The sequence below is a fragment of the Dunckerocampus dactyliophorus genome, chromosome 17 (genome assembly GCF_027744805.1).
Source record: "Dunckerocampus dactyliophorus isolate RoL2022-P2 chromosome 17, RoL_Ddac_1.1, whole genome shotgun sequence".
NCBI classification, from domain to species: domain Eukaryota; kingdom Metazoa; phylum Chordata; class Actinopteri; order Syngnathiformes; family Syngnathidae; genus Dunckerocampus; species Dunckerocampus dactyliophorus.
Window position 1 is genome coordinate 8452886 of NC_072835.1, and position 27810 is coordinate 8480695.

Genomic DNA, 27810 nt, shown 5'->3' on the forward strand with positions numbered 1-27810 from the left:
ATAAAGTGCAAAGTATGAAACTCTGGACGAATACAATCCGTCAGTACGTTTCCATACACTAAATTAGTGAGATTACTGAAATAATCTGGTTTCTGCAGTTTTCACACCTCAGCGTGACACCTCTGTTTATATGCGCTTTTGTTGGCCATACGCTGTGTGCCTCCCAAAACGGTACAAAATGTCGCTTATGGTCCTTTCATTGTGGGTAAATGTTTGGCTTTTCATGCATGTTACGTCACATACAAACAAAGCATCTTACCCAGCGTTGCCAGATTCATTTATTATAAGCGACTGGGCTTTTTTGTTTTTTTGTAAAGATGCCTGCGACGTCCCAAGTTTCCTGTTGTTTTGGGGGGTTTTCTGGTAAAGTCGCTCGCAAATTCCCAAGTTCCCTGTTGTTCTTGGCTTGTTTTCAGAAAGCTTGTTCTTCTCGCAAGACCTGGCAACCGTGTCTCCGCTGTATATGTGCATGAGATGGAATCCTACGAGCTAAAGTGATTACGGATAACAATTACCTACCAGACACAGGTGTTACCCTGAAATCATAAACTGTGCTCATTCAACAATTGCTTGTTACTTTGCTGCAGCTACACTACCCCCACCACATGTGTCAATGGAGGGCCCAAACACTGCAGTTTCTCCAGCAGGTGATTTAGTTGATGAGCTCCTTCCCTCAAACTGAAGGAGGTGTTGATCACCTGCTTTAGTGACCGGCTGGAAGGAAAACCTGTGGTGTCTCGGCCCCCCACGGCACGGGTTTGACATCCCTGATCTAAACTATCTGCGTGTGACTCGGAGTGATGTTTCCTGAGGTGTGATATTAGATTACAAGTAATAAAGGAAGATGGCTTACTCACCCTCTTTTCCCCCATGTTGCTGTAGTTTTTTGGTTTAATTTTATTTCTGCAATGTTCTGTGAGCCGAGAAAAAAACAAGCTGGGGGCTGCAGATAGCCCTCGGGCCACACTTTGGACACCATTGCCTTAGGCCATCCCCACACGAACATGGCTATTTTCAAAAAGGCATTTTCCTCACTCCGGTGTTGAGAAAGTGTGTTTATAAGAATTCCATGACAGATTAATTGGCTGTCATGTGCATTTTGCCTTATCAGATGTCTGAAGAAGCAGTTGAAAGATGAGCTGCACATGTTGTGCTTTCTGATGCCTCTGTTAGTCAATATCAAAGTTATATCAATGTCACATGTACACTGACGTGATCTTTAGCACCGGCGCTCGTAGAGAAGGCAACATGAACGATTTCTTTGAAGCTTTCGTCTTGGTCTAAGCCAGGAGTGTCCAAACTGTTTCCACCGAGGGCTGCGTACAGAAAAATTCAAGCCTGCAAGGCAACTATGATGCTGTTGCATCTACAATTTTAATGAATACATTTCCAGATGATCCAAATACTACATACATGTAAATATTATCATTCTTTTTTAGTGATTTATTTTGTTTGTTTTTTGGTCAAATACTGTATAATTGTTGAAATGTTCTTTTATGTTATCAAGTCTACATTTTTTAAAAGCAGCTTGGTTAATTATAGTTTTTTTATAGTTACTTAAAGGCATTTATAATTTTACACAGCAAACAATTTGTTTTCTCTTAACTTCTTATTTGTTTTTTGGCCCGAGTCATCCTTGATGATGTTCTAGTGAAGGCTGTGTTTGATGTCATTGAAAAAAAAAAAACATGCCACAGGCCGACAAAAAAAATGACCTGCAGGCCATAAATCTCCCCCAGGCCGCACTTTGGGCACCACTGCTGTATGTGGTGATGCCTGCGAAGAAGATGATGTTGGATGCAGGATAAACAGAACATACAGTATGGGCGCAGGGAGGAAGTGAAGCCTTGGGCGGAAAGATGGGGAAGAAGAAGGATAGTGGGTGAATTTGGAGCACGAGTGGGAGACACAGGTAGCAAACTCACCAAGTAGTACAGAAAAAGCGCAAGATTACAGTACAAGTCACTCCCACATACAATGGAGAGTCTCTTTAGCATCCTATCGCCTACCATTATCATGTGGTGCTAACAGTAAAGCCTACAGCAAAATGATCGTGTTGTGTTCACAGATGTCGGAAGCACTTTATTATATTTTTTGCCATTCACAGCTTTCATAGGCACCACTGCTGGGCCATTTAGCTAACCTGTCAATCAGAGGAACAAGGATTTTGGCACTATAGAAACAGATGAGTACTCAATTAGTTCTCTGCTCTGTTTGCTTTTTTCATTGCTCGATTTCTGAGACAGCCAAGCACATGTTATGCTGCAAAAAAAAACAAAACACCCAAAAAACGCTAAATATTCACTAGGGATGCTCCAATGAGGGTTTTATGCTGACGATTCCGATGAGTGAAATACGAATACTGATCAAGTGGATTAATTATACATTTTTGTATTTCTTTGTGATGAGTGCTATTGGCCAGGGGTGCCGTATAAAGGGGAAAGTCAGGACAATTCCAAGGTCCTCTGACTGCCAGGGAGCCCAAAAAATAGGTAATTACCAATAAAATTAGTCATGAATTAATAAAAAGTCCCTCCCCACCTTAAGGTGATTTATTTTTTTATATGGGGCTCAGAATTCCTGGCTGCACCCCTCCTATTGGCGACATGATATGAAAAAAGGAACCATTGGCTGCTTTAGCTGCCATTTGACTAATGATCACCCCGTGAGGCTGTTTGTTCTTCAAATGCCGTACTAAATTAAAGCTTTTTAACGTGCTGGCCCCCGAGGCAGGTTTCATGGCATGTGTTGGGAAGGTAAGTTCCACACAGCAGATATGATTGTTTTTGTTTTGGCACGCCTGCACAGTGTGAAGGAAAGTGGGAGGAGGAAGCTACCCAAGACACTACACTGCATGCCGTGATTGCTACAGGCTGCAATAGTATGAGCCTGGCTTTTGTTGACAGGCATTTGCTCATCTTTCTTTCTTTTCGCGATCTTCTTCGTAAAAAGGGTTTGCGCTGCAGAATTAGCAAGCTGACTATTTGATTAAAGGATTGAAGTTTACTTCTTGACCGCTCAATGACCTGCGTAGGCTACTGCATTATCCAAAAACAATCACGTTATGGTGTCTAACCCGGAAAATACCGCATTGCGGTAGAAAATGGATGGATGGATTAAAATGCATGACAGTGTTTTATATTTTGAACACTATATTTAACAGTGTGATTTCTGTAACGGTTTACTTAAAAATGTGAGTGGAAAATAAATAAATCTTATAATGTTAAGAAATGTCTGAGAGGCAGTTGCAGTCATCAAAAGAGCCACATGTGGCTCCCGAGTCACAGGTTCCCTACCCCTGGCCTGAGGGGATGGTGCAAGAGATCCAAGCATTTACTCTCTAAAGGCCCTGTCACACCTTGACGATTTAGCCAGCTTACGCCAACGTATGAAAAATTTGGCCAATACGCTGGCGTACGTCGAATAAGTTATGGGCAAGTTTTGTATATGTTAACAGCACGCGGAAGCACACCAGCATACGTTTAAGTCGTCCAAAGATTTTGTGCCTGCATAAAACTTTTCGACGTATGTCAACGTATGATTCATATGTCCCGCATCCGCGGGCAATAAGTTATGCCATCGTTGACACCCGTTCCACACGTTATTTGTAAGTTATGCACAAGTCACGTCAACATACCTTGAGACAAAACTATCTAAGCTTGACCAGTAGAAATGGACTGGGAATGGAACTAACATTTATTTTTTATTATTTTGCATTTGTCTGAGAGAAACAATGCACGTTTGAATCAAGCATTATTGATCACGTCAACATGAAGTGCATAGGAGTATTTACATTCAAAATGAATGGAGAGATACAGCATGTTACTGTCCAAGTTAGCGTCCAAAGACAAAAGAATGATTTCTGCATTGTCTTTGTTTTTTCCATTTTGGCGTCACTTTTCCTGTTTTGTCTTTGTCATTACTAAATGCAATGACAAAACGCAAGTGGAAAAGACAAATACAAAACAGGAAAAACAACGGCAAATTGGAAAAACAAAGACAATGCAGAAAAAACAATGACAAAATGGAAAAAGAATATGACTACATTTGTATATTTTTTATTATTGATTCTCTTTGTATTTCCACATTTGTATATTTTTGTATTATTAATTCTCTTTGTATTTCCACACGTATTCCCTTTTAATTTTGGCACTCCTGTGATTCCATAGTCAAGCTGCTAACCTATCTGCTAATGCAAACACAACAGCCTCCATCTCGTCTCAGCCAAAGCTTGCCAAGAAGACACAGTTTTGTCTCAAGGTATGTTGACGTATTACGACTTGTGTGTAACTTACAAATAACGTGTGTGAACGGGCGTCAACGATCGCATAACTTATTGCCCGCGGATGCGGGACGTATGAATTATACGTTGACATAAGTCGAAAAGTTTTGTGCATTCACAAAATTTTTGGACGACTTAGACGTACTACGAAGTATGCAGTCTGCCTCTGAGTGACACATCACAGGAATATCATGTGACCACTCTGAGGAAGACTACACGTGAGCATTTATTTATCTTGCTGGGGCCCGCTCTGCTTTGTATCAAAGCCTCGACTTGTTCAAGTTGCTCTGATGTAGTCCCTTGTACTGTAATGACCCATCACAGGAAAGTGCAGAGCCTCTAGTTTCACAAACAGTTGGAATGAAGACTTGTTTAAGCTTTAAAATAGCACTGAAAATCCTGTTACTGGCGACAGTTTCTGTGTTGAAAGGTTTTATCACATTATTTGGAAACGGGAAGCCGGATTAAAAAGCTCAACGGGCCGTACATATAGTTTGTCCGTGCCTGACCGAGAGTATCGCTGTAATTTCTGCCAGGGGGTCACAACTGAATGGAAGCCTCCTTCAGGTTTGCTGGAATCCAGTCCGATTGCACTTACTGTCACTGTTCACAACCCCCAGGGCGCATATTTGCATGTTTTCTGGGGATTGCTATGGTAACAGCATTACAGTTCTGACGTTCATTCTTTTTTTGGTATTTCAGCTCAAAGACTGCATTTCTCAGCATTCACAAGCAATTTCTGAAAAAATTCTATTATCTATTAATCTTTCATTTAAGATATGTATGTACAGTGCCTTTTTATGCATTGATTCATCCCATGAATCAGAAGGATAACTTTTGTCTTACATGAGTACCAGACAGAAACATGAGGTAAAAGCTGAGAATCACTGTACTTCTGTTTGCCTTCTCCTCATTTTCAGTCATCAGTCTCCACAGTATTAAGGGGAGTAGCTGCTAAAATGTCCAGGCAGGGCCGGCAACTCTAATGACCAAGGTGAAATCTGGCAATACCTTGTATGAATCCTAATCACGATGATGATCACCTCCAGAAATTCTCTCTGTAGTGTCCATGTGTCTGTTACTCAACTCAAGGGCGGTGGGGAGTGAACCCTTGGGACCACACGAGGCATGCGAGCAGCCAGTCGGCCTCTCACTGTCTTATTATGGAGCAGATTGTCACTTGAAGGAGCTAATAAAAAACGGTCGTCAATCAATTGGAGTGGAACACCTGCAGTAATGATGCTCTGCTTGGGATGTCATTTTACTGTAAGAAGATCACATTACAGCTAATAGACGTCCTGTAAGACTACTTCATTGGCTGGACTATCCATCTACAAGGTCGTTCTTGAGCAGGGATATTTAAATGCCAGATAAGGGCTGGTCTGTTTATTGCAGTGTCCAAGAACCCCTAAAGGTCAACAACCATCGATTGATTAAAGAGCAAATCAGATAAAGCCAGCTCAACACCGACCCAGAAAGGACCTGACACTTCATACAAAAAAAAGCAAAAATAAATTGTGTATTTAAGGGATATGAGACTAGACATGTCTCACTGCTCCTGAAATATAGCTCATCTAATGACTTTTATGCAAAACAACCGGCAAATGGCTGGCAGTGGTGCCCGACTGAAGGGACCCACATGAAAGCCAGGGACCCCATTGTAGCAACAAGCAAAATTTAAATGGGGTGGGTCAGCCTGTTTTGTTCAGTTTCAAGCCAATCAAAAAGCAAGAGACTCAATCTTGATAATGAACAATTACCTGCAATCCAAGACAAACGCTAAAATTGTCAATGGATTGCTAATGTGCTTGGGGGTTGTCTTAGAATATTCGACTGTTCAATTCGGAGGAGTTTGATTCGACTGCCAATCTCAAAGTCGAATCTTTTAAAAATGTCATGTGATCAAGATCGTACCATTCTGATTACATGGACCCACGGCTGCTGCTGGGCATGCATTTTTCCATAGAATACTTTTGCTATTTCGATGCAAACTCAGCCTCATTTGTGTTAATAAAGAATTAAATTTACTTATGTAAGACCGTGGTGTGTTCACACACCAAAGCCCAGTGTCTCTTCCACATTTGCAGTTATTATTTTGCTCATATCAGGTCTGGTTTAACATTGTACACTCAACAAGATTGGATATTGGATTTCACAGCGCCAACGTTTTCATCACCAATCTTCGACCCGTCTCTGAGATCTCCAGAGTACCTGAGTTTACACACACCACCCTGCCGAGCAAAGACACTCACAAGCTGCGTCGAGAACGTAAACAAAGGCAAGGAAGGTGCAGAGGAATACGAGCTAACACAAAGCTAGCACACCGTAAAGACTCTCCATTTTTCTCGAATTTTTCTTGCTAATGTGAGCTCTTTAATGAATAAACTCACAACTCCACACCACCCACAGTCCCAAAGACTTTTGGATGTCACGTAGATATGAGTAAACAGCGGAGTACCGGTCAATGCTATTGAGCTAGCCAGCCACCACACACTTTGGGCTGACAGAACAGTGTCTGAAATCGGCAAGACCAAATGCGGAGGACTGTGCATCTCGTGAAATGCTTTCTGCTTTCTGTGCTTTCATAAATAAAAGGTATTGGTGATGCACACCGACCACGTTTAAACAATATTCGACTATTAGTCGACTGGACAAAATCTAAAGAATCAGATTGGAGTATGAAAATTCTTTGTTGAAGACAGCATGTATTAAAAATATTACATCACAGTATTTCACCACGTCCATGTACTTGTACATGGTTCACCTTTTTACTGTGTTTTACTTGTCTTGGTTTTCTCAGTGTGCATCAGTGCAGTGGACCTGATTGTTTTGATTGCACTAATTCCTGTCCTCATCACTGATTGTCTTGCCAAAGAGACACAATGAGCATTGTTGAATACAACCCGTTACTTCACAAGAGAGTGAAACTACTCTATACCAAAACCTGTGGTTACCCAAGCTCGTTTGTAAGAAGTGCATCTTGTTCCACATGGAACACGAGCTAGATGGATGATGAAGAAAAGAGTAGCAGACTGTATCAGGTCTATCTGAAACCTTTTTACCCAACACAACATTCAGGTACATTTCACTGGTAGCACCCTGAGACAAAGGCTGGTACACCCCAAGGACCAGACACCCCATACCCACACAACAATCTGGTGTGTGCTGTCCAGTGCAGCAAGGAATGCACCATTTTCTATACTGAGAAAACCAAGCAGCCACCGAGCAGGTGCATATCACAACACAGAGAGGCCCACTCTCCACGTCAAGACTCAAAGATAAACAGCACTTTCAGGAAAAAAAATGTACATATTCTGGACAAAGAAGACAGATGGTTTGAAAGAGAAGTGAGGGAGGCCATCGACTTTAAAGTGGAAAAAACGTTTCTGAACAGATGCAAAGAAACACAACACAGCCACCTTTGGTTTCGTTGGCTGGTAGAGGACTAACTCTGAACTGGACTGAATCTGAACGACTGTCGTTGTGCCAGAGTGAAACCATTCTTGTTTGGGCGTGCCTCTACTTTAGAGGATCAATACTTAAGTCTTACATCATCCCCTCAGACTAGAACTTTCCTAGCTAGTCGTGAGCATGAACCGATGAAGCTTGGATTCTCTAGCGTGTCCAAAATGTGTCTTGAGGCATGGCTGTTTTTTTTTCTTTCTAATTTGACCTTGGCATATTATAAAAATAACATTTATTTTAGATATTACACGAATTTGTTTCATCGCCTACAACACAAAGCTAAGGTTGATGTTTTCTTCACATACCTTTGACCAACATTTAATTGATTTTAGCTTTTTTCATTAAATTTTTCTGCACGCAGCTTTCATTGAAAAACGTTTGGACACCCCTGGTCTACAGCTAAGTAGTACAATTCAAACTAAAACTGATCTTCTGGGAGAATTTGAGACCTGCCAGTTCACAAATGGTAAAATTAATGTTCAATTTAAAAAAACTCAAAACTTGTATTGAGCAAGGGCCACCACAGGCTTTGTTGTCCTATTCTGCAACACAACAATGAGGAGTAGGACATGCGGTTAGGACAAAAAAAAAAAGATAAACAAACCAGGAAGTAGCTTGTCTACTAATGAACAAATGGACAAACACAAATACAGAAAAACACAACATTTTCGGGGAAAAAACTCATTTCCAAAATCACACAAAAATGTCATAGGAGATGTTATCTAAAACAATGACAGCTTATTTCAGCAAGCATCTGATGGATTAACTTGAATTTGTGTCTCTGGCCTGGCTGCCCTGCACAACATCGACCTTATTGATGAGAAAATACAAAATGGATTTGTTATTGTTACTGTATATTTGCATCATCTATTCATCATTCATTTATCCATCATCAGTGTTGAACAAACCACCTCATACTTGTATGTTACTTATACTTTTATATTGGTTAAAACATTGCTCGGCAAACGAGTGCACTAAATGGCTCAATGGTTCTGTACACTGTATAAATCTAATTGGCTATTTTGTTGTTCTTTTTGCCTTCCCTCTCTTTGCTATGCTTTTCCTTGTAGAAGATTGGCAAGGTAGAAGGATGCCGCGGGTCAGCAGGCAAACACAGAGAATACACAGTCTTTTGCGATGCTGTACAACACCTAATAAAATAGCTCCCTAATCTAATCAGAGGTGCAGTCAAGACTTTTAAGGACTTTATGAGGTTGTCCACAAAATAAAAAGGTCTAACAAACACGAGTGTTTACGAGATCATGGGCACAGCTGTCCACAGTAACACATATCTATATTGGCCACTGGGATTGTTGTGATTTAATCAAGTACAAGCTATAATGTTCCTCCGTCAGACAGACTAATGAGAGTGCTTTGAGATGAGAGCGTGGACCTTGAAGTCATATTCTGTATGCTGCTTCGATATCAGTCTGCAGTGCGATAAAATGACAGCAGCTTTATCCCATTTATGCAACAGCATTTGCATGAGAGATTAGACCAATGCATGAATAAAAGTAAGTTACTGTTGGGTGGCCAGTACAGATAAAGAAAACTTTTCAACAATGCTAGCACTAATCAAAATGTATGTATGTATAGTACTTTATTAATCCCACAGCAGGGAAATTCACTTGTTACAGCAGCAAGCAAGATATGCAAGTAAAGAATGCATAGTGACATAGTGTCTACAACATGGTTCAGGTGGTGCAGGTGTTGTAGAGCCTGACAGCGGTCGATATGAAGGACCTGCAGAACCTCTCCTTCTTACACCGTGGGTGTAACAGTCTGCTGCTGAAGGAGCTGCTAAGGGAACCCACAGTGTCATGTAGCGGGTGAGAGAGAAATAACTCAGGAAATCACCAAAACATATTAGGATTTATGGATTAGTCGCAATTAATCGTAATTTCTGAATCAATAAATTACAACAGCGACTTAAAGAACAGGAAACAATTTGTGACTTTGAAAGAACATAAATCATCATGCTTTCATATGGATTGTGGCGTACCCCAAGTGTCAATCTTGGGACCAAAGTTGTTTATCTTAAGTTTTGACAGTAGAACCCCAGTTAGTGTATTTTTCGGTACACGTTGAAAATGCACTCAAAATTTTGCCTATTTTAGCCTACAAGATGGTACGCATCTTGTTGTGTTATTAATAAACTACGTGAGTCCAACTGTGCTCACAAAGTATTATTATCACAAAACATCCAATTAGCATCATGTTAGGATGAGTGTCCCCCAGCTCCTTCGCCCGCCTATGACATCATCAGCGGTTGACACTATAGTTCTTTGCTAACACGGTCACGCCACAAGCCCCTGCTTTTCTTATTGATCACGCCTGCAAAACAACCCGTAACGGAGCCAAAGACAGTTGCAAGTGCCAACACTTTGACAAAGAAGGTAAGAAACATTGAATTCAAGAAATAACTCAGAGCAAAACACGTCTTTGCTCGTCCCTGGCTGCTGCCTCACAGCCGTCTTTGTCCACAACCACTTTTTCAATGAAGGTTAATCTAACCTTCATTTATCTGTTTCATTCATCATCCATATGTATCCATCCATACATACATTTTCTTCTGCTTATCCTGGTCCGGGTCGTGGGGGCAGCAGCCTTAGTAGGGAAGCCCAAACTTCCTTTTCCAGTTCCACTGGGAGGAGGCATTCCCAGACCAACTGTCAGAGCGTCCATACGCATTTCATTTCAAATTGTTTTCTGCATGTAAAACTATAATTGTAAAACAAAAAAAAAGTGTAGTTAACATTTTTGGCTTTCTGGAACAGATGGATTAGATTGACATGATTTCTTATGGGTGGATGGGGTGGATGGATGGGATGTCCGATATTGGCATAAAATTGTAATGTCGGTATGGGTTTTTTTCCCTAAAATGAAAAGCGATTTTTCAAAAATCTGCTGTATATACTGTAGGCCTATGGGGTCCCGTACTGGCAGCTGTCGAGGCATCCAGTGCGGCCACGACATGGAAATATTTCGTTACGTCCTGTGTTATTTCTCACAGTTGGAACTGGACTTCGATGTGTTCACACCACGGGTGTGGGTTGTGTTGCCGGTGCAGATAGCACCAACGTTAGCCAACTCGTTAGCTTGTAGCGGCGCCGGTACGGCCTTGTTGTTATCACCGTTGTCAGTCAACATCTTTACACACGTCGACGGTCACCAAATGTGGAGATGCAATTCACAACGAGACAGGAGTCAACAATCAGTTTACTCTGCACGCAACTCAACAACAAGCAACACCTCTTTAGCAACAGCTAAGTGGCTACAACAACCTCATGACCCGGAAACGGAAGTATACTTGGTGAATCTCTAAAACAATATTGTGGGTCACCACGATGTGTTAATTCCACGACAGGAGATATGTGACATTACACATATCCGTATTGGTTGATATTGGAATAGGAAATAGAGTTGGACAATATCGGCATCATGGATCTCGGCCTAAAAGCCAGTATCAGACATCCTTAGTTAGAGTACGTTTTGGTTAGAGTCGGACCTTCTAGAATGGATTTCTGAAGACTGAGAACTCGGACTCGGAAGACTCACAGTTAATATTATTTGCAGCTTGACACCACTGCATGTTGTTCAGGGGACAATGGAAAGGAGCTAATGGGGAACAATCATAGTGGAAATGAACCAATTAAAGAGGTGATTGGAGAAAAACAGAGAAAATCGCTGAACTTAAATAAAACTACAATAATGTTGGTAATTGCAGGAAGAATACTCAAGCATGTCGAGATGGTTAGCATATTGTAAACATTGAGAGAGTGCATGCAAACACATTTCTAGACATGGTAGCTGATCAAATAAGGTGGAAAACTAACCTTCCATCCATCCATTTTTTATGCCCCTTGTACTCACTAGGGTCACGGGGGTATGCTGGAGCCTATCCCAGTTGACTTTGGGCGGGGCGGGGTACACCCTGGACTCGTTACTAAGCCAATCGCAGTTGGAAAACAAACATGAAATAAATACTGGACAACACAAAGTGCCAAGAAGCATTGCATTGATAAAGCACAGCACGTTCTGAACCACAAATTACTCCACACACTCTACTGTTTACTGCAGGGAAATAACAACCACAGCACACTACAATCACTAACCATACTGCAATGAAAACCTCTATTCAATCAATTAAAAATAGCCATCAACAACCTGCTCCCCGATAATATACAACACTATTTTGTAAAAAAGACAGGACAAGTGCAACCTACAAGTAAAATTATCGAACGAAGGGAACTCGACTCGGAGTACTCAAAGGCAGAATTGGCAGGCAAATCACAGGGATCCAAAACGTAAGGCAGGTAACGAGGTCAAAGGACAGGCAGGGTTTGGTAACAAGAAAGCTAGCAAGGGTGCCCTAACCGAGCCTTTGTCAAACCTGAGAAACTCCATTTGACTGTGTCAAACTACACTTCAGAATCACCACAAAAGTCGGTACACTCTGTTTTGGTTTTTACAATGTACAAGGAGGACGCAGAGTCCCTCAGGGCCCTTTAACATTTATTCATGCATTCATTCACTCCTTGTTTAAAAAGTTAGTATTTATTATACTGTAGCTCCGCACTTTTTGCGGGAGTTATGCTACGGAACCACCAGCAAATGGCGAAAAACAGCAAGTAATTGAGACGCCCGTGAAAATATGTCTATTTTTCTACAGAACCCTCGCCTTCTTTATTCAACTGCCACTGTTCACTCCAGAAACAATCACGTTAAAGTCCTAAATATGCCCCACACATTTATTAAATGCATATAACGTATAAAATGTACTCACCACTAATGAGTGGTAATGTAACATGACACATGAACAGATGGAATTGCAGTCACAGAGTTCCATGGGCAAACATGGTGAAAGCATTTGTTGCATTGAAGGACCGCCAAACAAAGTGGAAAATTTCAGTGAAGTACAAAGTATAAGGTAAATATTTGACCTGTATTATCACGCATTTATAAATTCTTATCGGCTTAGGGTGAATTAGGTGTGTCCTGTGGAAAAAAGGACCTATTTTCGAACAAAAAAAATGTAAAAAAAAATATTCTTGACAAAAAAATCCACAAATTTGCCAGGGCGTGAATGCGAAATTGCGAATGTGCGAGGATCCATTGTATATTCTTGCAATTCTATCCACAGTCAGTCTATTTATTGTCATGTTATGGTGTATTGTGTCCTGTCCTCAATTGACCTACCTGGTTAAGTAAAGGTACAAAAGAAAAACGATACGCACTTTGTCTTGCAAAACTAGCAAGGTTATTGTGCCTAATCACTGAAGTGACATCCAAGCTCATTACCTAAGGTACAAGTGAATTCAATCAATCCATTTATTGTGATATTATTTCAGTAATTTGCTGTTGAGCAAAACCCAAATGGGGTCAGAGGAGTATTAATGATGGAGAATTGCTGCGCGACCTATTCGTAATTAATTAGTGTATTGGTCTTGTTTGACCTCAGGGCTGTGATTACAGAAGGATAGAGAGGACATTCAAAGGGAGGAGTGGGCCGGGCAGGAGGAAGGCTCCGCTCTTTGATCGCTGCAATATGCTGACAGGCACCTGCTGAGAGGTAGACGCAACAAGAATGCCGAGCAGAGTAAAAAGGAGCAAAAACCGTAAGGAGCACAATCAAACCGTCCTAATAAAGACTATGCTAAGGACGTGTTAACAGTGGTGTTCCAACAGGAATGATCAGCAATGAATACGGAGAAGGGGTTGTACAGTATTAGATAAGATCTGCTTCTTCCTACTCCCTTTCGGACATGTTGAATTGTGCAAGTGTCAACATGTGATTCTTCTTTCTTTCATGTCGCTAATTCAGCACATCCAAAACGATGACCGTGACCCACAAAGTCTGCCTGGCTCATGGGCAGGAATTATTGCCTTTCCTCCACCAACGGAGCCCAAAAACCCTGCCGCTAGACATCCTGCCCTCTTAAAGCCTCCGCTCTCCTTCTCAGAGCCTGCCCATCTGTACATGCCCTTTGTCTTGGCCCCTGCCGCGCTCCAAGGCATTGACTTGCACAATTCCAATCATTACAGTGTGTTTTCATTTCTCATATTACTTTTTCATGTCCTCCTCTTTCCTTTAACACATGTTCTCGTTCAAAGATCATCCCATTTCTTAACCACAGATAAAGTGAGGAAATAGCACACTTTTTTTTTGCATAAAATACTTACAAATTTCATACATCATAATAAATTTTCAAGATAATAAACTTTAAAGACGGCCCTGTGCTTTGTAGCCCCCCTGAGCTGTGATGTCACACCAGCGAGACATCCTGTTTTCTTTGTAATCGCCTGGAAACATCACAAACAGTTTTGAGCAAATGTTTGGACATTTTTGCAGAGAATGCCAATACTTGTCATGGGAGGGTGCAGCAATGGCACTGCTCACGGTTTTTTAATCGGCCGAAAAACGAAAAAGTTGCAAAAAGCTGCACAAAAAAAAAAGGACCATCAAAGTGGTCGTTCTTAATGCTCGATGTATTTCAACGATTATTGCTTGGAGGAAGTTTGCAGCAGCATCAGCACCCCTACTCCGCGTATGATCGCACAGCTCTACACCGAGTGGATGAAACCCACCAACTTGGAAATTAAATTGCTCGAGTTCCCTGCGATGCACGCCATTTTGGAACCTGTTGACATTTATGTGCGGAGGTACTCGACATGTCCCCCGTTGGCTACGTGTCTGAAGAAAAAACCCCTGTTTGGTATACACCTTTAAGACTTGAAATATCTTCATGATGCATTGAAATAAAACTTAAAAGCCAATGTTTCAAAAAGTTGTAAAACATCAGGTTTTTTCAAGTTATTTAGCAATTGCACTGAATAAATAGATGGTGACAGTGAGTCAGCAACATGTAGGGTGCTCGATTTCACGGAATGGTACCGTACAGGCAAACGGACTAGTTTGTTATGTCCATTATTGCACGATCACTGAAACAGAGTACGAAACCCAAGGCAAAAATGTAATCAAAAACGAATCAATCAAAAACTGGAGCGTTCCAAAACTGAGGTTTGACTGTATTTCTGATTTCACAATATTGCGACCATAAGGTGAGCGTGTGATTAGTTTTTAATGCAACTGGCCATATTTTTTTTTAATAATCGGAACACTGATCGCCTGACTGACTGGTTGTGCTTCTTATGCAAAAAAGGCTATGCTCACACTGCAGGTCAATTCTGGCTTTTTTGGTATCTGCCTTCTTCATTTCGGTGTGAACAGTACAGTTCCTGTTTTTTCAAAGGCGAATTTTTTGGCTTCCGATCCCAGACGATTTTTTTATAGTCTTTCCCATCCAATCCGGTACCGATCATTTTTTTGTTGTTTGTTTTTTCGATAACAATAATTTGTTACAAACATGAATTTGTGGGATTGAATATGGTTATGAAAAATAACTCTTCAAAGCATTAAAAATAATACAGGCAAAGTATTGCTGAACATAAAATCTGTTTCATTTTTTCCCAAATTAATTTTTTTCCCGTCAAAATTTTTTAGAATTCAGTTTTTTACCTTTTCCAATTATTTTACCAGTTTAGAGTGTGTGCTATTTGGGTTAGTGAATAAAATGCACAAATCCTTACATTTATGGATGCAAAACATCATTGGCCCATTTTGACCAGTAATTGAGAAATGGATGTAGCTTAGCTAACTTTTCTAATGGGATGTTAGCCTCAGCACATATTGCTACTAAATCTTCAACAAACTGTAATACTGCTTGTGATTAAGGAAGATGTAGTCACAGAGTAGTCATTTTAATGACACCCTTATTTTGCTATTTTGTTCACACAGTTAGACAAATGTGACAAAGAGCACTCTTATTTTGAAGGCCGGAATGTGTTGTGTGTGTTGAGAATGGCAATTGACTGTTGATACGCGCTGGGTGCAAAATAAACGTGCCTCTCGTCTTTTTTCACTCAGAACCTGCACGTCATCAGTGGGCATCGTAAAAGGGTCCTTACATTAAAGCAGTAAAACCCAACACTGCGAAAATATACTCATCCAATGTACTCATCCAGCCTGAGTCGCGCGCACACACACAGCTGCATTAGCTAAACTAAGCGAACACCGCTAGCTTCCATTCATGCTCCGTAACAGAGGAGTTTTTTCACCACCGTTTCAACATGTTTAGTAGTGTTTGTGAGGTCCCTATTATGAGCAACCAGTGGTTAGAGTGGCACGTCCCGTACGACCTCCCTTGAGGCGCAGTACAGCACCTACCATGTTGGAGTGTGGCTCGGAATTACCAACGTGATACGGCAACCAGATCGGCCCGGTCTCGTGGCGGAAGCCGATATTATCCGATCTACACAAACACAGCAGATCGGCTCGGGACATCCCTAAAAATCATATTTACATTTTTTTACCTATTTTGGAGCCCTTGGAATCCTAACCTTTCCCCATAGTCGCCCACTTTCATGCCTGTCTGGCAAGCTCTATATGAAAACACAATACGCTTACGCCGTACAGTGGCCAAGTGGTTAGCATGTTAGCATGTTTGATTCTTCGTTTAGGGATCTCTGTATGCAGTTTGCATGTTCTTCTCATGTGTGCGTGGGTTTTCTCCGGGTACTTCGGTTTCTTCCCACATTCCAAGAATATGCATGTGAGACTGAATTGGAGACTCTAAATTTGTCCATAGGTATGAATGTGAGTGTGGTTGTCTATAGTCCGGGGTGTACTCTCCCTCCCACCCAAAGTCAGCTGGGATAGGCTCCAGCATACCCCCGTGACCCTAGTGAGGACAAGGGGCATAGAGAATGGACGGATGGATGAAAAATCTTATTGCTTACAGTTTTTATGTGATGCCTTCACTGTTGTCATTTTAGCAATTGTTTTCGCTTCTTCCTAATGTTTAAAAGCAAATGGGACGTATACATGAACTGCGGAACAATCAACGCTACGTAGTTTCAATGAAATAGAATTGAATATATGAACAGAACTAGTGATAAATGATGTGTAATTACTGTATCTTTACTGCCACGTTAAATTGAATTGTGAATTATTATTATTGTTACGTTCTCTCATCGCACACCTGCTGTCCCTGCCTTTTCCTCCGGTTTTGTTTTGCACAGCATTCCCTTCTCCGGCAGGAGGCGGCTCCCCTGGACACACCTGTAGATGATTACTACTTAGGCTCACTGCTGACAGCTGAGTGTCGCTCGATTACGCCTCTTGTGTCTCCCATGACACCAGAGGCCCGTACTGAGAAAGTGGCCCAACATACCCGGGCTTTGTGCTCATGATACAGCTCAAAAAAATCGACAATTTGATTGTCTCTTACTGCACGCAGTAAGACGATCATTTTAAACTTCTTCAAAGATCCTGATGGTTATGGTACAGTACAAAAAAGTGAAGTGGTAGACACAAAAAAATGTCACCAGCCCTGAGCTGGAGTATCCAATTGGCTGTCGGTCAAGACACGAAACAATCCTCGTCCCAAATAAAGGTTGTTGCTGGTGCCGAGTGCAGTCCAATAACCATCAGACGGCATCTGCCAAAGAGAAAGGTTTTCAGAACAAAAAACGTCTTCAAAGGCCTCGTCTCTTTCAACGCCACAAAACTGCCTGTATGGAATTTGCACAAGCGCATCAAACGTGGGACATTGAAAGGTGGAAGAAAGTTTTATTCTCTGATGAGAAAAAATGGGACCTTGACGGTCCTGATGGCTTCCAACATTACAGTACTGGCATGACAAGGAGATCCCACCTGAGATGTTTTCCACACGGCACAGTGGAGGGGGCGCCAGGTATGCTGGAGCCTATCCCAGCAGGGGTACACTCTGGACTGGTTGCCATCCAATCGCAGGGCACATATAAATAACCATTCACTCTCACCTTCATACCTATGGACAATTTATAGTCGCCTAACATGCATGTTTTTGGAATGTGGGAGGAAACCAGAGTACCCGGAGAAAACCCACCCACGCACGCACGGGGAGAACATGCAAACTCCACACAGAGATGCCCAAGCGGAGATTCGAACCCAGATATTCCCGATCTCCTGACTGTGTGGCCAACATGCTACCCACTCAGTCACCGTGTGGCCCCTTTTTTGAACATTTTGTTTTTTATTTTGTTTGGGGTGGGGTTGAGCTATGGTCTTAAACTTTTCTGCTGATGAAAAGCGTATTTTTTGTCTCACTTATAGTTCTTCTTTTTGCATTTTGACGTTCTACTTTGAAGCTCCTTAAGATCCAACAGTGCAAAATGTAAATTCTTGCAATTGTTCAGCTGGTCTTAAAATTAGGAGTGTATACATACATATACACGCACACACACACACACACAATATGGCTAAGTTAACAGCTAACTCAACAACAATAACTACATATACTGTATTATGTACATATATACAGTATATATATATATATATATATATATAGTATAAAAATAAGGCAACCACCAGTTTGGGATGTACTGTAATTAGAGTAGACATAATTAGCCACACACTGGTGCATGTCCCCACAGGAATACTGAATGATATATTCCATGACTATTTGGGAAATAAGGACATGTAAGGTCAGCTTTTATGTCCCTTTTACCAGTTTCAAACTAATTGTTATTTACATCAGAACAAATCAATTCAAACACTTTTGTCTGTTTCTCTACGTGAGTGACTAACAACTGTTTAGATCATTTTCAGTCATTTTCAGCTGTTTGTTATATGGTGATATTTCATCCATCAGCCTCCGTCTTTTCATTCAGTCTCTCCCAGACAGTTTTTTCTGACCTCCAGCAGGTTCCAAGTGTAGCATCCATAATTACAGCTTTCTAATTTACCTTCATTCTTCATTTCTAAAATTCATTTCCAATTGCGCCATTCTGTGCCATCAAAGTAAAGTCAAAGTGTAATAATGACTTCCAGTCGTCCCATAAATAGTACATCGGATGCAGAATATATCATGCCTCACTGCAACGAAGCTTTTAGAGCTCCCGTAAAATCCTAAGGAGTACATGTCAGCTATTAGCGAGAGATGAATATGGCGGTGGTTACATTAGCATATAAGTAAGAGCACACATCTTTACAACTACAGAGCCACAATGACTCCATAACTAGAATGGATTTATGCCAAGAAGTAAGTGGAAGCTTTTAATAAAACAATTTATCCAGGAGTAGCTGCAAAGAATGAGATGTGGCCTCTTTTGACAAAAAAAACAGCGGTATTTGAAATATAAATACACTGACAGCATCTTCTATTGTGTACTGTTCATTGTTCTTCCATAACAGCAAGCGTCTGTTAGCAGTCATATTGCATGCAGGCTCCAATAACAGAGTAGTGGAATGTGATAATCCAATACGTCGCAGAAAAGTCTAACCTAAAAAAAACAAACATTTGCAGCAGGATTTCCTCACATTGAGAAAGAAATGATGGACTGTTCATATTTTCGTACTAAGTCATCACAGGTTCACACTTCCCTCTCTGTCCACAACGTTTATTTTCAAGTGCAATGAGAAAGGCAGGAAGAGGATAGTCGAACTTCAAACTGCCAACAGGTCTGTAAATGGTGAGCATCCGCTCTCAGAGCGAAAGTAAACAGGCAATGAATCATGCAACCACCTTCCTATTGGTAGAAAAAAGCGCGTCATTAGCAGCCGTTTCTCTGCAGAGGGAGGACGGAAAGGTGAGTATGTCATCGCTATTGATAGCCATTGTTACAATAGAGCTGCAATATAGCTATTGAAGAACTTAAGTGATTCCGGTTATCATCAAGAAAACCATGAAACCAAATGAATAGATAGCAGCTCATAAATTAAACTCTTATGAGCTATTTTTGTTGTCATCATCATATTTGTCCAAAAAATGTACCATTAGTGGTCTAAGGGCAGTCTAATAATTGTTTCCATGACTTTAGGTTTATGGGTTTAAATAAATAACTCTAAAATGTTGATAAGTTGTTTAGATGACTAATTCATGGTTTATATTAAGTTTTAATTAAAACTATATTATTGCTAAATGTACTTCTAGTTTCCGGTGACACACTTCCGGTTTTCGCTCGTGGAAAAGATCACTTGCAAGAGCCATAAGATGTAGTTCGAGGACATTCACGCAGAATTATCAGGTAGGAATGCCGTATATTTCATTATATTACAGTCATTCTTTGTTTACTGCAATTAATAATTGTTTATCGCGTGATAAGTGAATTTCCACGACATAGGATTCCTCATTTATAAGTGGAATATTTTCATAGTTGGAGCATCGAAAACCTGTTTGTTTTTTTAACAGTATAAGAACACGCTAAACATGAAAAAACACACCTATAGTCACCTTTACACTCATTAATTACCCAATATCGTAGACATAATAAGAGAACATAAGACATATAAGACATAAATAAGACATAATATAGACTCACATGCTAGCACTGGAAGAGTCACACCTTTACTTCCTGCAGTGGCCATTGTAGAATACTACATATCACAAACATGCATTGCGTATGTTTTATGCATTATGTTATGTTTTACTTAATTTAGCCATTTTTTTATGTTTGAAAATGTTTAATTTATACCAGAAATACTTAAAATGCCCTTAAATATGCATATATTTTTTTACTAATAATAAATAGGCTGTAGTCAACCACAAAACAGCGTTGATTTATTAATTAATATATTTTGAAAAACCGTGATAGAGTGAAGCCTTCAAAGCGTAAAGAGGCGAGGGACGACTGTATAGTTTATTCAGATAAGTTTGTATATTAATGCAAACTTTGTTAAGACGTGATTTAATAAGCTTGGCGCACGTTGTGTTTACAGTGGCTCAATGTGCTGAGAGGGAGCTTTTCTGTCTTTACAGTTTACACCACATATACATGAAGACAAGTCAACGCTGTGTCTAAACTCCAGGGTCTTCTTTGTGGTTTAACTTGATGTCACCAACGTCTTTGTTAAAAACAAAAATACATAAGTTTTTGTCAGATTTGTGCTTTTTGGGTGATTTGATGTGTTCTTACACCATGTCAAAATTAAAAAAAACAACTGCGCAGTCACACAGTTTGACTACCTGCTTAATCAAAAGGCACATCTGTGTTGTGTAAAGTCAAAAATATACATAAGAAGGCAGTAATGTGAAGTAAGCGTTGGAGTCTAGCTCCTCCTCTCTCGTCAGCAGCTGTCCCTTCCAATGTTCCACCATCTATTTCTTCATTCCAACGGCCTTGAAATAATTTTCTAAAATAAATATAAATGTAAATGTCAAATACAACAACAAAGTACCGTGAGGTGTGATGGAAGGTTTTGCATTCGTTTTACAGATGATTTGTGTTTATGACGCTTTCGCACCTCAAAAGGCCAGACACCTAGAACGACAGAAACTGGAAACTTGAACCTTTTTATGATTGAACAAGCCCGATTTTAACCTAAAATCGAAAGAAAAATGGTCCAAAAATATTTTTTCAAACGACCTTCTGCTCTTTTGCATACTTTCACCCATTTTTGCTTTTGAGTTTTCTGGTTTTAATTTGTAATTTTAGAATAAGCTGCGGGCCAATACAAAATGAGCACCTCTGGTGTACATACACCCTTTTGAAAAAGATAATGCCAATGATGATGCATTTTAAAAGCTGCTTACTTTGCACAAACTACACTAAATGTCACACCTGTACTGTAATTAAAGTAAACTGATCATGGCCGAATCTTGAAGCAGATTCATGATTTGTAATGGGAAACTTAGTTGAAATGACTGCCACCTGAAACACTTTGTTCCAAGAGTCCACCATGCTGCACGGTCGATTCATGAGATGTTCTGTGGCAGGACGCTGAAGTCACTTCTTGAGGCGCACATTCACCTCCATTGACATACTGTACTTACGTACCTGTACGTGCAACTTCAATATGGTGTTCTGTGAACCTTACCTTTCCAGCTTCAGAGGCTCCCTGGTCCACAGAGAAGCTGTAGAAGAAGGTGATGAAGACCAATTAGTCAATACGCAAATGATGTCATTATGATCTAATAATTATTGTGACGGCATTGCCTTTTTTGACCTGAGACAGATAGGAAGTAACAACTGATTGAAAGCTTTCATTTGCCGGTAGGCCTTGAGTTTTACGGTTAGGAACATGCTCAGACAAAAACAGTGTGTGCCAGCTCTGCCACGCTGAAGAATGGCATCGCTCGTTAGTTCACTTTTTAGACTTCATTATGTCTCCCAAGTGGCAGTGTGCCACAGAAAAGACAAGCCAACACCATTGGAAGTGAAAATGAACATCATAAATATAATATAATATAATATATTAGCCGGTCTTATGGTCCGAACAGCTCGACTGTAGCAACCATCATTAAGGGTAAAGATTATTGAATGTTAATGAATGCGAGAGAGGTCGTGGATTCTGTACACTGTTACAAGAAGATCTGGGAAGAGAAAAAAAGGAGGTTGTCCTTCCAGACTAGCCTGGGACAGTATTTTAAGAAGGTAATAAGCACAAAATGGCAGGTTTTTCCACAAATAAAAAATGTTTTGATCAAAAATCCAATCAAATTTGGGGGGTCGCGAGTGCTGATTTGTAAATATGCAGGTTTCCAGTGTATTGACACAAGCCTTGCCTAACAGTTACCATAGCAACACCCGTCCGGGGTGTTTTATCGCCGAAACAAGCATAAGTCTTCTGCTGTGTCAAATTGAAACAAATGGATGGAAACAAGAAACCAGCCATCTGTCTCTTACAAAAAGAAACGTGATAACCACCACACAACCACACAACTCAGAGGAGATGCTACACATATCCCTTGTCAAGCTAAACGTTGAACATCTTTCCTACGCGTATTTGCTTTGGAGATTGCAGCACCCTGATTGCATGTGTTTTCATGGCTTGGATATAATATCAAACTTCAATTTGCTTGTTGAGGTCTGGTCTGGTCCGGACTGTAGTTTTTCCTGCAGAAAAGATGTTAAAGATGTCTGTTTACATTAAGCTGTGGCTTTATGTGCGTGTGTGTGGGTGCGTAGGAGTGTGTATGTGCGTGCGTGTGTGTATTTTTATTTATTTATTTATTTTAGTTATTTATTTTGGGGGGGGGGGGGGGGGGGGGGGGCATACAGGGGTTTGCTCCGTGGGGTCAGGTGCTGGGCGATACATCTCTGTCGCCCGTGCCTCCGCCGGGTGGGTGGAGGGTGTGCCTCCTGCATCCCTTGGCGGGGCGGCCCTGTGTCGGGGGTCGGGCGGGGGTTGGCCCGGGGCGGGCCGGGCTCCGCTCCCTGGGGGTTGGGGTGGCGGTGGGGGGGAATTGGCGCTTCCGGCGCGGGCGGGCTTCTTTCCGGCTGTGGAGGCGTCTCTGGGCCTGCCGGTTTGTGGCCCCCGGTACCCGTCTGCCTTTGTGGGGTGTGATCTCTCGCTGGTCTCGGGGGTTGGCAGTCCTCCGGCCCGCTGGCGCCCTGTCCTTGGCTGGGATTACCTCTCTTCGGCCCCTTACTGGTCTTCCCGGGGGGGGGGGGCTCTCTGGGCTGGCTCTTGGGGCACTGATCTTTGTGCTGCCTGCCCCTATGGGCCTGGTGGCCTTCTGGCGGCCGGGGCCCGGCCTTGCTATTTGGGGCGGGGCTCTCTGGGAGGTGAAGGCGGCCCCTTTCCTTTCATGCACTCTCAGTGACAATCACACGCCCACACATTCCTGCACCTTTATATATATATGAAGTCTTCCTTACATACAGAGATACCTGTACATATGCACACTCACAGTACATACGTACTTCCCCACATTACTCACTGAGTTATCCAGGGTGTTATTATGTTGTTGGTTTTATTACAGCGACGGTGATATCAGCAGTATGACTATATATATGTATGTGTGTATGTGCGGTATATATGTGTATATATATATATATATATATATATGTATATATATATGTATGTATGTGTATGTATGTATATATATGTGTATATGTATATTTTTTTTTTTACAATGATGTGCATTACAGTAACTTTGATTCTATTCACTATCATGGATAATCATTTCATTACTACAGTTATGTGTGACTGTTTCAATGCGGTATTATCATGGTGATCACTATCATAATTCATCATTTCATGACTGCTATTGTGTGCGACTGTTTCAATGCAGTATTGTCATTGTGATCACTGTCATAGGTCATCATTTCATGACTGCTATTATGTCTGATTGTCATTGACAGCTTTGTCATTGTGGTTGTTGATATTGATTTGTCCTTTATCCTTGTTCGTCTTTATAGTTGTCACGGACATTTATTTGCTGATGTCGTTCTGTATGTTTCTGTTGTTCTGTCACAATTGTTGTTGTTGCTGCTGTTGTCCTTGTCTCTTGTCTCTCTTTTTTTTGTTTTTGTCCCCTCTTTTTATTTAGATCTTTCTGTTTTCATATGATATTCTATACTCTTAAACAGAGCTGCTGTGGTATTTTTGTTGTGTTTCAATGACAACATGTTGCTGCTGTCGTTTCACGCTGCTTAGCAATAGTGACGAAGTTAACAATACTACAACATGTCGACATAAACACAATCATCAATTTTTCATTGAAATGACTGCTTTGGGTCTCAAATTTTATGTCAATAAAAACGGTCGACCATGTATGTCGACATCAATTTAAGCGGGCAATTTTTAGGACCGTATTTTCCGGACTATACGTCACTCCGGAGTAGGGTTGGGCGATTTTGGCAAAAATCTAAATCACCACTACGGCCAACACTGCAATTTTACATTAATTAGATGCTCTAAATGTCGGTTTTGGTTATTTTTTAATCAATCACCCAATCTTATTGCGGAGTATAAGTGGCATCAAGAAGAGGAAAACAATACACGTAAGTTGCACTGGACTATTAGTCGCATTTTCCGGTGTTTATGACCGAGGTTTCATCAGAGCAAGCTCATTTTTAGGAGTGTCATGGCGCCAAAGTTACATTTACAAAAGAAAAAGACGAAGCCAGAGGGAGAGGGCAATGTCTACATCAACAAGCAGACAAACTAAAGCTACAGAAGCTGAAATAAGTCAAATTTTTTACGTACAGTGGAACCTTGGTTAGCGTCATTAATTCATTCCAGAAGGTCTGAATCTAACCAAAACAAAGAAAAGGGCACCTTGAATGGCAAGCCTAGCCCCAAAGCCCCGGCAGACGACTCTCCCAACAAGACCGAAGCCACTTGCATCCACTGTCGCCGTGAGCCAAACCATCACCTCAGCATGCCAAGTCCCAAATGCCACCCGCTGGACCCGGCTGGAGAACCCCCGGATCAATGCCGGTATATTTTATTGTCATTTCTACAACGGTACCTTGGCATATGAGTGAGCCATTTTTCAGCTGATTTTTTTTTGTTTTGAACTGCGAGCTAAAATTTGGGTTATCAGCTGCTAGCTACCGCCAGGCATAGCCTGAGATGGCAATGAACGCTCGCAAGGGAATTTATTAGCGTTATTATTAGTATTTATTAGAGATGTATTAGCATTTCTGCTTAAACTGCTGTCTTTGCAAAGAGGACAGAATAAAACCTGTGTTTCATACTTTGACGCAACTGAAGTCCCCAGACCAAGGAAAGTGTGATAAAGTGTGTGTAAAAGAGAGTTTGTGTGTGTGTGTGTGTGTGTCAGTCTGTAAAAGAGTGTTTGGAAGTAAAAGTATAAGCAATAGCCTGACTGCACTACAGCTTATGGGCACAGTCCTGGTTCTGTAAACTACTGACTATTCTTGAGCACTTTTTTGTAAGTTGTCAATACTTATTTTTCCAACACCCTGTTTTCATTTCAATTAGTTGGTGGGTGATTTTGCAAACTTTTATTTGTAATGTTAGTCACAATTATATTTTGTGAGATTATTTGCTTGAAGAAAATGATATCTGAGTGATAGACAGATTACCTTACCAATGTCTACTTTTACATTGTGTTTGTTTTTTATACATTGAAGTCCATTTTGTGTTGAGCTGTTTAAAAAAACAGAATGTTTAATCAACAAAAAATGGCATAAAGCAAACGTACTATCTAGTCTCATGTTGATAGGTGTCTTGAAAACTTTAAAATGATATTTCAAAAGAACACTTATTATTATTATTATAGTTAAATAGTTAATTAATTGCGATTAATTATGGAGTTAACTGTGGACAAAATGCGATTCATTGCATACATATTTTAATCAATAGATAGACCTAATATAATGCACCATATTGTACACCAGGGGTCACCAACGTTTTTTCTTGCGAGAGCTACTTTGCTACTATGCTTGTTTTACCAAAACATACAAAATGCTGGTATCCACAACTCACATGTTTCAGAATACTTTTCTTTCTAGTGTTCTCACATTATTAACTGAAAACCTGAATGAAAAGCAGGCCTGCGGGCGCCTCATGCGGTCGTGGGGGGCTACCTGGTGCCCACGGGCACTGTGTTGGTGACCCCTGTTGTACACTAACCGAAAAATGTACACAAACCGAGGCAAAATTTTGGTGGGTATTAAAAAAAAAAAACACGATAACCGGGGCAGAAGCTGACAAGGTTCCACTGCATATGGATACAATAAAAACGTACCTGTTTAATAAATGTCAGAATGTTCTCAAAGAAGACGCTTTCAATCCATCAGATTAAATCCCGGTGTGTAGAAACCTATCAAAGTGGTGTAATTTGACAATAAACTTTTCACAAACTAATTAAAATAGACTGAAAATCATACATAGGTTCAATGGCTGACACAGCATCTGCAAACGCCAAGCCAGACATAATTTGTGTCTAAATTAAACTTCTTTTGCAATTTCTCAATCCACACAGGTATCACATAATTAGTTGCACATTACTTACAGACACATGTCTCCAAGGCAGATAGTATTAGAAAGTATTCCGTAACAAAAAGCAGCTCTGTATCATTCAATTTGTGTGCCTGACGCCAAAAAAAACCCAACCACCACCCCAACTTTAACTTAAAGGCAACACATGCTAAATTATATACTGTATCTATTTTGATATATGCAGTAAGTCAGACCTGGCTATAAGTTGCAGGACCAACCAAATTATGAAAAAAGTGTGACTTGTAGTTTGGAAAATACGGTAAATACACTGTGGTCTATGACTTGATGCACTGGTTGACATTGATGAGTTGTCAACATCAACCGAAGCTGCTTTCCACTGTACCACCCTGCTTTTCCCCATTTTTTTCCTTTTTTGGCTGCACAAGCTGCTCTCAGATCTCAAGCTTCTGGTTGTCTTTCATTACGCTAATGGCTGAAGACAGATACCTGCTTTTTGTTGTCAGTGATGGACAAACTTTGTGTGGTGCAGGACGAGTATATCAATTTGCATGCCTTATCTTTCTGTTTTCCAGACCTGAAAACCCAAATGGCTGTCAAAGGTCCACGATGTATTTAGGATGCTATTGTGGGGGGCTATCGGCAGATAGTGAGTATAATAGTCATCTAATTATGTTGTAGAATAAATACGGCCATATCTTTATAGGAGATTAGCTCACTTCCATGTTATTATACTGCAGTCAAGAAGGATGGACAAACCAAACACAGCAGTGCAAACTAAGCATGTGTGTTGCTGACTTTGAGGTTTCATCAAGTAACGGAAGTTTGATGAAATGAGTGTGTGATTAATACTTGGGAATTATACAAAGAAGGTCCATTCTCAGGGCATTGAATTGATCGCAGGTTGCCTCAGAAGATCAGCTGATGCTCAAAGAGGGAGCGAGGGAAGCCATCTACGTTAAAGTTGAGAAGCCATATCTGAACAGAGGGGGAGGTCTGCGACACCACCTTTCTCCCACATACAATGCTGTCCTTTTATCCCTTCCTAAAAGATTCAATCATTTAGCTTGCAGAAAAGAAACAATACACATCCACCTTGGTTTTAGGTGGGTCCATGACCATCATTACATCTGAATGGAATGCGAACGAAGGTGATACCACCCAAACAAGAGGCCCCACTCCACTCCACGACCGTCATTTGACACCACAAAAGAGCGAAACCTTCCTGTGTGGACATACCACCTCCATTAGAGGATAAATACACAGGCTCTTGCACCAACTTCTCAGACTAAAGCTGTCCTATCTAGTCTGGCTAGTGTTTGTCCCACCTTGTCTTTGACCATGAACTGATGAAACCTGCTTGGAT

General features: G+C 40.9%; 1 protein-coding gene across 5 annotated transcripts in view; it reads right to left on the reverse strand.

The window, feature by feature from the left end:
* Window positions 1-27810, reverse strand: part of whrna (whirlin a) — a 180763-nt gene that overhangs the window by 53376 nt on the left and 99577 nt on the right. For all 5 annotated transcript variants that reach the window (XR_008566603.1, XM_054757991.1, XM_054757992.1 and 2 more), the window contains exon 5: window positions 21606-21642. Coding sequence is in view for 4 of the 5 variants with exons in the window: in XM_054757991.1 (XP_054613966.1) it covers window positions 21606-21642 (37 nt within the window). In the remaining variant the exon portion in view is untranslated. The remainder of the gene's footprint in view (window positions 1-21605; window positions 21643-27810) is intronic.